The following is a 10,748-nucleotide window of genomic DNA, read 5'->3' on the forward strand; positions in this document are numbered from 1 at the left end:
ACAATTGATATGAACCGCAAAAAGAAAATGTAAGGAAATATAATGTCCAGAGTTGTAAAATAAAAATGTTGGTGATGATGAAAAATGCAAGCAAAAATGAAATTGGTAGCCGTTACTCACATGAAGCAGGGATGTCTGGCTGTCTATAATGCAGACAGGCACTTAATAGCAGTCCCAGAGTCTGTGCTGATGAGGTTAGAACCTGACTATTTTTATACGTATTTAAAAAGTATATTAAACTGTGAGAAACGGGTGATGAATAAAAAGTCCTCAGTCCAGTGGGACCCCATTTCTTAACAGTTATAAATGTAAGTAAATAATGAGCACTTCCAATAAAGATAAATATCAAACAAAATAGAGCCATGTAGTAAGATACAGCAGTCGGTAAGGAATTTAGGACAGTAACAGTAGAGATGGAAGGAATGAAGATAGATTATCTATCTATGACCTGCCAGGTGTTGTTCAGTTAGCTCTGTGCTAAAGTCACACCAAGGGCTAGATTTACTATCAGGCGTGATGCATGGCGGCTTCAAACCGCCATGCATCGCGGCGGTTTTCCGGCGTGTTTGCATTGCAAACAGCCGGATTTACTAATGGGCGCATTTCAGCTTCAATTTGAAGCCGCCGGCGATGTAACGGCGGGATGTAATGCTCAAAGCCGCCGGCGGCTTTGAATAGAACATGGCGCTTTTGCTTTAAATGACGGCGCTTTTGTGTAAAGGCGGTTTTTTTGAAAATTACACCTGTCTCCTGGCCTGTTACTATTGGCTATTTTCAAACTCAGGAGATTTGACATCACAAGCCCTATATAAACCACTGGCCTGACACTTTTTTCTCTGATAGGGTTTAGAGGAGTTTTGTGAGAGGAGTTTGGAGGATAGTGGTTTGCTGAGAGTTGGTGTTTGGTGGATTGGTGGAGCGATATCTGATTGAAGTGTGAGTAGTCCTGTGGTTTTTTCCTGTTTTGTACATTTATTTTCTCATTTATTTTCTGTCTTGTATTTTTTGTATTTGACTTGTCCTCTGTCTGTGTTACTTGTGTGTGACTGTGTGGAGAGTGTGTCTGTAGGTAGTGTAGTTTGTTCTTTGTGTTTGTAAGTCCTTCAGTGTTTTGTGTTTTTCTGTCTTCTGGGTAAAAATGTCCAGAGATAGGAGGGGAGCAGAGGCTGAGGAGAGGGAGATGGAGGTTGAGGGGTCAGAGGAGGGAGAGGGAGAGGTTGAGGAGACAGGACAGAGCAGGAAGACCAAGACAGGGAGGAATGTGCGCTTCTCACATGATGAGAATTGTGTGTTGGTGCACAATATCATTCCCTGCTACGAGGTGATCTTGGGGAACCTGGCAGCCCGGACTCCGCTAAGGCGGCGCCACCAATTGTGGGGGAGAGTGTGCGACGCTGTTAACGCGGTGGGCCCACTAAAGAGGACAGTGGCGCACTGCCGCAAGAGATTTTCGGACATTAAGAGGAGGTTGAAGGAAAAAATGGCCCAGGAAAGGAGGTCCACAAGACGCACGGGTGGTGGCCCCCCTCTTCGCGTTGAATATACCAGCTATGAGGAGGAGCTGCGGCAGATAATGCCCCGTGAAATAGTGGAGGGAATTAATGTGCAAGACACAGATTCGCCCTCGTTTGCCCAAGGAGTTGGTGAGTGATTTGTCCTTTTTAAGCTAACAATATTGAAAATGTTTTTTTATTGTAAAAGTGTCTTTTTTACTCAATCAGTATGTAAAGGGCAATAATTTTGTTTATAACTGTTTTTTAATGTGCAAACACATGTCTTCCAAAGATTTATTATTTGTAAAAGGCTTTTTGCTGCAAATACATTGTATGCTTTTTCTAATACATCCAGATTCACCTGGACCACAGTTGAGTCCCATTCCTACAGCTACACCTCCACCTTCAGTCAGAGATTCGGCCACAGAAGAGCAAGCAGGTGTGTGATTTATGTTTTTGTGCTAAATAATGGAGTTAATTGTTTTTCTGTGGAAATGTTGCTGGCAAAATTTTTTTTATTAAAATATGGTGTGCTATGCGACCTTAGGGCTACATTTACTAAACTGAGATGTTGGCTAGAGCAACCAATCTGAATATACCTTTACTTTATTTATTGCATTCTACAAAAAGAGAGCTCAAATCTGATTGGTTGCTATAGGCAACGTCTTCACTTTTTTACACACGCAGTTAAGTCAAAATACCCAGCATGTACTACACAGAGGGAGGACTGAAATAGGATTTGTGTACCCCAAGGCACGGTCTAGCCAGATATTGCGTAATAAATCACAATATTTGTAGGTTACAAATACTATGCTTTTTTAGCCCCCTCAACCATACATAGTTCATATGATACTGGGTATTAAAAGGATAATATGTGCATCCTTAAGCAGGTAGCATAGGACAATAAATCATTAATGCAAAAATTGTGAAACAATCTGTAGTTTGTAAAGATTATTCTTTCCTATCAAGTGTTCAGAATGCAATATACAAACATATTATATCCTATATACTTACCGTCATTTTCATACACAGGGCCCTCTTCATACCAGGCACCTCAGGTGGAGTCCCTCCAAATGTCCCCTGAGCCAGATGAGCAAACCATAATCACCCTGGAAACAGTGGATGCCCCTGTGTCTGGTTTCCAGGATGTTGCACCTGGCCCTGCTGAAGCCCCAGCACACCAGCAGCCGGCACCTCAGAGTATGGACCCAGCCCGTGAAATGGCGCAGTCTATTGGTGCTTTCCAGCAGCAGCAATCAGTCTTCATGGAGAGCCAAACTCACAACATTTCCCAAATTGCGGCCCAGTTGAGGCGGATACACCGCACAAATAGCCAAATTCCTGCTGCAATCAATCGTCTGGCTAATGCCTGGGAGCAATCCAATCTGCAGATGGCCCAAATGACTGGGGCTGTGGAGGCATTAAATTCCTCCGTTCGCGAGGGGAATGCGAACCTGACCCGGCTGGCAGGCCAACTGCAGCAAGAACTCATTGCCCGCTTGCCTGCACCCTTTTCCTCGGCCACCACAAGTACCGCTAGTACGCCAAGCAGATCGGCACAGAGTACTCCTCCAAGGAGAGGTGCTCGCACCAGGGGTGGGCCAGGGAGAGGACAGAGTGGGGCAAAACATAGCGATATGCAAGCAAAAAGGCGTCGCTAGCGCTAACACATGACTATTGCCTCATGCTTTTTTTACTTTGTATAAGCATTATCCTTTATTATTTATTGTGTTGTACTGCAATAAATGCAGTTAAATTTCTATGGTGTCAGTGTTTATTTTCTGCTAATTAAACAAGAGTATAGTGATGTTTTAAAAAACTAGGCACTCAAATCATTTACACATTGCCCTCTGACTGTCACAAACATTGCACTCACATCAAACACATTTTAGAGAAATAAATGTTTTTCCTATTGTGTAGTAGTTTGTAATGAGACGGACTCTAATCTGCCTTCCGCCCTCTGTGCTCTGCACATCACCAGATGTGACACAGACCCCTTCTGCTTCAGTGTGTACTGCACTAATCGGTGGGGTAAATTGATGTAATGCTAGATTATGTATAAAACAGCCAGCCAGGATAATATCAGACCCCTTTTCAGGTGCATACATAACCACCCCACCAGATTATTCTAGTAAGCTGAACCTGGTTTACCAAAGTACAAATGTACGCTATAACACACCTCTACTAGTGGGTTTGTGCCTGAATTTGTGCTGTGCAGATGTGTGAGGATGCAGCAGAGGAGTCATCAGCCAGAAACCCATTCTTTATTGAGTACAGTTAAAATTGCTTTTACACTCTGTTAAGGGATTTGTTGCAATATTAAACAAATGTTGAACTTAGTAAAAAAATTGCATCGTGGGAAAACAGAAGAGAAAAAGAAACCCAAATTACACTGCCATTACAAGACACTGGCCTTTTAACATATACAATCCCAAAGGGACAAACTTTGCACATGAAATGGCCCTTTCCCTTCTGTTCAGATTGACCAAATACCTCAAACAGCACACTGTTTGAACAATCTCGCCGCTCACAAGCAGCGCTTTCATTTTGGTCTTTTGAATGGCGGTTTTCCGGCGCCTTTATAAACCCCCTAATAGTAAATCCGGCTGTTTGTATGTGGAGCATTGTTGAAACCGTCACGGCGCTTTATACAGAGGCGGGTTTGAAAACATCATTTCTGGCCGTTTGGATGGCGGGTTTAGCGTTAGTAAATCCGGCGATGGCTAAACCGCCGGCAAACCCGCCGAAAGTCGGCGGCTTTACAAACACGCCTGATAGTAAATCTAGCCCCAAAGGTTTTATTAAGAGGGAGGAGGCAGAAGTTGAATATTTGCAATCAATAGTCTCCATTTCAATGATATTTTGCACTGTAGCTAGAATTTTAGATAAGTGGTAAATATATGGGCCTTTCCAGTGCTGGGCACAATGATCGTTTTTAATTACTAGTAGAATACATGTATTTTTTTGCTATGGGCATAGTAGATGTTGGGGGCAGAAACCTCTGCAGACAAAGAACATACTGCCTAACAGTTATCCAGACAATATCTGCACAAACCACACCCCAATTCACCCAAAACTAACCCTAAGCCATTCAACAGTGCCCACCTTTTGATGAAACCCCGCCCACTTTACTGTAAATCCTGACCATTTGGGGAGGGGGGGGGGGGGGTGGTGTGGGGGTAGATGAATGGAAAATGTGGCCTTACATGTAGGGAAGTTAAATCTGGGCCTGTAGTGAGATTTAAAAATTATTTGGGATATTGGTCACAAGTTTGTTTTGGGCATAACAATTTTCAAATCTCTTTTTTTAGATTCACTCTACAATATAACATATAACATACAGGTGTCGGGCACTCCGTCAGTGTGTCATGATAGAAGACACTGCACGGAGCCAAAGCAATGAATACAAATAAGACAGAGGCACTAAATAAATTAATAGACAAATATCTGATGCATTAAAGATTGTTTATTATAGTATCAGCAACGCTTCAGGCTGTCCTGACTTCTAATCAAGCAAAACAGCAGCAATATGAAAACATACAAAAATCAAGCTATTAAAATGTGATCTGGATGTTCAAAATAGGAGTTATGCACATCATTAAATCCATACTGTGTATGGGATTGGTGCATTTTAATCATTTGTTGAAGTCTGGTACAATGATTTCACCAGAAATTGAATCCCCTTAAATCAGAATACGTTAAAAACTATGCCCAATACTACAGCACACAAATCAGATTTTTGTCTATATGCAGCTAGAATGAATGTAAAGTGAAGTGAAATGGCAATTAAAAGAAGATTCTTTCTTTTGGGCCCTGAGCCCTTACACTGCTGTACACCACAGCAATTCTCTAGTTTTTGCAGATTTTATTCCATATGGCAATGCATGAGTTAAGGAAGATACATTTGTTTTTAGTGCCTCAGAAAGATGGATAGTGGATCAAAGAGCTTTACATAAAGTGTATGATTATATGTAGTTTGGAAACTACCAGATAAAATTGGATTATGAATTACACAGGATAATACTTCTGCTACAAACCAAGGAACAGACAGATCTATCATAATTCACATATATATCTGACATGCTTAAAGTATATAATGTAAATATAGTTCACAATGAATGGCAAGAACTGACATTGTGTCATTCGGTGCTAGATGCAAATTTAATATTTATATTGAAATATTAAAAGCATGTTGATTGAAGTTTGAACTCATATGTCTCTATCTACCTTTTCTCAACAAGACATAAGGCTCAGCTACTTTTTTTTTACAGAAGTATACAGATGGACTGGCCCAGGGCAAGCAACTTGTGGGAGCCCCCTGCCACATTAATTATTTAATTAATTAACTTCCTTACTGAAGCCATGGGAACTACGCACAGTGGTACTTACTGGGGGAAAAAAACACATGCTAAAAATTATTACTGGGTATGTTTTTTCATATTTTAGCATTGCCTTGGAATATGGCATAAAACTTCTCTCTGGATTTTCCCACTACAGAGAGCTGACACCCTTAGAAAGTCTTCAGTGACTCTTTGATGTCAAACTGTAATTACAACCTAATTTAATCAGAGATACTGTAAGTCAAACAATTACTGCATACATTTAGCATTATAAAAGCCAAGCCTATCTGAGAAGGGAATTATTTAAGAACATAAAGACAGAACAGTATTACATGTTTAATATGACAAAAAGTCACAATGCTTATTAACTAAAAATAGTGATAACAAACTGGGATGCAGAAAATATACTTATCAGAAACATAGCACACTCCTCTACTTTTTGCATAATCTGTTGACGGTGAAGGTTAGAAGGTATAGACACTTCCTCAGTAAACAACTGAGCACCAATAACTGACAACATCTAAAATCATTTCAGCATTTTTTACATCTAGCTCTTTTTTACCCAACTCTCTTGTAAAACATAGCAGATATTGAATAATAAGTGCACTAAACAGGGTATGACTACACACGCATATATACATAGGAAATATAATTATGATGTTATATGGATACCATGGATAAATACATTGGGCCTGATTCATTAAGGAAAGTAAAGCACCTTGGTAAAACCATGTTCCATTGAAGGGGGAGGCAAATTTATAATGTAATGGTAGTGTTATGTATCTCTAGTCGCTATCCAATGTAAATTGTCTACTTCAAATTGTGTGGTTCCAACTAACAATGCGGTTTAATAGCAAACAGTAGCAAAGTAACAATTCAATAAAATAAGTACAACCGATTACATACGTAGGCGCCCTGGGTCCAGCATACAGTCCTGAAGTCTGTGGTCAAGAAGACTGACTGTTGGCCCCAGAGCTCCTGCTTATATACAGTTGGTGATACATTGAAAACAATAGAAATTATTTGGCGTGTTTCCAATGTTTCAGGCTTCAGTACAGTCCAGTATAATGTAGGTCATTGGTCAGTTCAAACGATGCCCTCCCAGGGTGGGGGTTAGCTCTACAACAGATGCATACTAATCTTTCCGCTGAAAGCTGGTTCAAACTGGTCTATTTGTATTACACACACAATACCATTCTGATCATTTATTCCCTATAATCCATAACTTGCATATGCAAGGTGCGATCTCTTAAGCGATAGAATCGGACGTCTGAGGATAAATAGGGGACTAGAATGATACCAGACATGATATGTTTCCTGTATCCTGAACCTTAGATCTCACTAAAGTGTATGCAACATTATTATGTTTAACTATAAGTTCTGCTACATTCGATTATAAATGACTATGTGTTGGAACTATTTTTAAGGTGAACTAATTACAAGTGAATGTAAATGTGTGTACAAGTGTTCGCACATGTTTGTGGTTAAATACGCTCTTCCCCACCGTAGCGTGTTATTCGCATATTTTCAGACAAAGACAATCAGATTGATAGATATTAATTTGAAATGATTATATCCAATTATTTGACTTTGACAGTAGATTTATAGTTGGGGCTAGGCATGTTCTAGATCAACTTTAAGTTTCAGTGTACAAATAAAGCTATGAAGTATTTGTGTGCTATATGAAGAAACAGCCAGTATTTATCTTATGTACAAAATAATAAACTAATTTGGACCCCTTGTATTGCAACATGGTTTTGTCCAGGAGAAAACTTTTAATGAATCAGGCTTATTATCTCTATTGCTTCCTTATGGGGCTGGTATCTATCAATGACACATTTCATGTGGCTAGTTCCACTGGTTTTGTACAGTTTTTTCACCAAACATGGATTATGAAAAATATTGTTTTGATGTATTCTTCACTATAGATAACGTAGATGCTCTTGGAGGGGCCACAACAATTATGCTCTGTAACCAAAGAAATTTCCAAATATTTTAGCATCTGTGGGCTGTGCAAAAAGCCATAGCAGACTGACTGTCTGTGACGCCAAGCATCTCTGAATGAACAATCCAAGCTAGTTGACAAATAGCAGGCCTATGAATTATACAATATAATTAAACCACTTCTTTACTTATACACAGGGATGTTACATGTTATCTAAAACAGCTCATTGTTTGGGAAGGATCAGGACAATATTATTATATTATTTTTCCAATAATCCTGGTTAGGCCATAATCATGAAAATCATCATGTAGGGTCATACCTGTAGACTGTAAGCTGTCATGAGCAGGACCCTCTCTACATTCTGTTTCAAGTCTGCACCTTCTTCGTCAACCTTGTATGAATTGTTTATGTTTTATGTATGACTTGTATTTATTATGATTTGCTATATTGACTGTCTAGTGCTGTAGACTTATGTTGTGCCTTACCAATAAACAATGGTGATGATGATGATGATATTGATCTCATTATTATTTATCTTTATATAAAAAAAGCATAACAGGGCAGGCAACCGTCTGGCTTTAGGCAGGAACTGTGCAGCAAGAAAAATGTTGATATAATTTTAAAATTTAAATTTATATTTGTAGGAGGACACACGTGATAGTCCTATTTCAAGAGCTTGTGGAATGCATTTAGTTATTTACTCATTTCATGGCAGAATATTGAGTTTCGGAAAATTGTATGAATATCATATACATTGATTTGTTTGCTGATTAAAAGTGAAACATTCAATATACGTATTTTTAGTGTTAAATAGTTAATAGTTTAATTTCAATGTCCCCAGATAAACCATTCTTGTCTTTAGATGGATAGATCTGTGAACGATAATAACAATTTTAAGGCAGAACATCACTCCTACAGAAATGCAAATAGTTTTAGTAGTTCAAAATGAAAAAGATTTTCAATCAAAAGAATAATATATTAAAGCAAATGGATACTAAGAATACAAATGTAAAATTAAAAGATACAGAGAGATTTAACAATCAGCGTTTTTCCAAGCTTTACAAAATTACTTTAAATAGAGGGACACATATTTTATTTGTACATAAAGTAGATTTTCAAGTTATTTATTTATAGCTGTTCGCCAGGACTTTTTAATTAAATTAAACCAGTCAAGAAATAAAAAATAGATGCATATATCAATGCTATATTGATGATACAATATTGATTTTGGATGGAGCTTTTGAGGAGGTGGAAAGTTTGTGACTCAACTTAATATAAATGATTTAAATTTTACATTAACTTCTAAAGTTGACACTACCTCCATTGACTTTTTAGATCTAGTTTTAGAAATGAATAAGCTTGGTAAGATTGAAACCAAAACATATTCTAAGAAGTTTGATGCTAATAGTTTTGTGTCTTCAGATAACTACCATTTAGACCAATGGAAACAAAAAATTCCCAGTTTCTTTGACTTAGGACAAATTGTTGTTATTCACAAGTGTTTATTCAGCAATGTCATTTTTTTGAAACATAGGCTCATTGATAGAAGTTATAGTGAAAATATGTTAGAAAGTGCCATTGAAAAGGCCTCTAATGTTGATAGGAAAAATGTATTACAACCTAAAAAGATTAACAATGTTAAGACTAGTCAAAATTTTGAAAATAATGGTATTTTTGTTACTAGATATAATAACAACCATAGAAGTATTGAGCGAATGTATAAAAAACATTGGGATATTCTGCTGCTTGATGTTATTTTGGCTCCACATTTGCCTTCTAAACCAATGGTTATTTATAGAAGAGATAACAATTTTAAATCTATGCTAGCACCAAGCTTATTGAGAAAGGAGTCTTTACCTCCTTCCCGTTAGTCTCTTGTCTTGTCAACCATTGTCATATGCAGAAAATTGCTGCTTTCAGTGTCAATTGTGCAAAGTATGTAAATTTATGTTAAAAAAAAATGAGTTTTTTATAAAAAATGAAAAGAATATAAAATAAATAGCCATATTACATGTAATTCAACTTTTATTCTGTATATGGTTAAATGTAGTTGTAACTTGATTTATATAGGAAAAGTAAAAGGATATTAAAGATCAGAATAAATAAATTCACTTTGATGTAGCATTGGAACAGCCAGGATTGACAGATACGGAGTATACAGCTGATTTGATACCGGTAAGAGACTTTATGAATTTTTTCTGGTACTCTGCTATATTGTTATGTGTAGAATATATATTGGTGTCAAAACCATACTACACTATCCTCTGGTCTTTTCTTGTGTTTATATGTTCACATATTGTGATTGATGAGTCTGCATATATCTTATATCCAGTACGCAATATATCACCTACAGATTTTTGGGGTTTTGGTTCCCAGAAACATACTACACTATTAGGCGCCTTGTATTCCTTCTGTTTACTTCTCCAGATTCAACATTCGGGGTACTAACCGAAACTTCTGAAGGAAGGCTGCCACCTCGTATGGAGGAAGTGATTATGGTGTTCATGGACATATGCTAAGTGACTATCAATTTTGCACTGAGTGCCTTTGTTTACATCTAAATTTTTGAATATATATACATGCGTGTATGTATGTGTGTATATATTGTAACAAAAGGAGGCATTTAGCTGGCAATATGCAGAGAAAGCATGGAAGTAGAGTAAAACATTGGCACAGTTATGTACCTAGGTGGAGATTAAACCAGGTAAAAACATATGGGTAGTTTAAAATTGGTTTACTTACATGATTTAAAAGCTGCTTCCTCTCAGCAAACAGACAAGGTGGGTCTGATAGTCTAAACAGAGCCAGGGATGGGCGTTTCCTTTTAAAGAGAAGGTGGGTGTGTCACCTGTCCATCAAGCTAGGCCTGTGGGAGGAGTGTCAGGTATAAAACCCTGCTTGTTTCATTGTTCAGGGAGATCAACGCTGGGCTAGCTGGCTGATCTGGACAGAGAGCTGGACTATGTATAG

General features: G+C 38.0%; 1 protein-coding gene across 1 annotated transcript; it reads left to right on the forward strand.

Annotated features, from left to right (window-relative positions):
* The first annotated feature begins 1,316 nt into the window (after positions 1 to 1,316).
* LOC142160303 (uncharacterized) lies at positions 1,317 to 3,194 on the forward strand. Its single transcript, XM_075215224.1, has 3 exons — positions 1,317 to 1,643; positions 1,849 to 1,932; positions 2,526 to 3,194. The coding sequence occupies exons 1-3, from the start codon at positions 1,481 to 1,483 to the stop codon at positions 3,152 to 3,154; spliced, it is 876 nt and encodes a 291-aa protein (XP_075071325.1). The 5' UTR covers positions 1,317 to 1,480; the 3' UTR covers positions 3,155 to 3,194.
* The last annotated feature ends 7,554 nt before the right edge of the window (positions 3,195 to 10,748 follow it).

The sequence above is a fragment of the Mixophyes fleayi genome, chromosome 6, assembly GCF_038048845.1.
Source record: "Mixophyes fleayi isolate aMixFle1 chromosome 6, aMixFle1.hap1, whole genome shotgun sequence".
NCBI classification, from domain to species: Eukaryota; Metazoa; Chordata; class Amphibia; order Anura; family Limnodynastidae; genus Mixophyes; species Mixophyes fleayi.

Coding starts and splice junctions, on each gene's coding strand:
- LOC142160303 (XM_075215224.1), top strand. CDS start 1,481: ATGGCCCAGGAAAGGAGGTCCACAAGACGCACGGGTGGTGGCCCCCCT. Junction 1,644..1,848: donor CTCGTTTGCCCAAGGAGTTG/GTGAGTGATTTG, acceptor TAATACATCCAG/ATTCACCTGGACCACAGTTG. Junction 1,933..2,525: donor GGCCACAGAAGAGCAAGCAG/GTGTGTGATTTA, acceptor TTTCATACACAG/GGCCCTCTTCATACCAGGCA.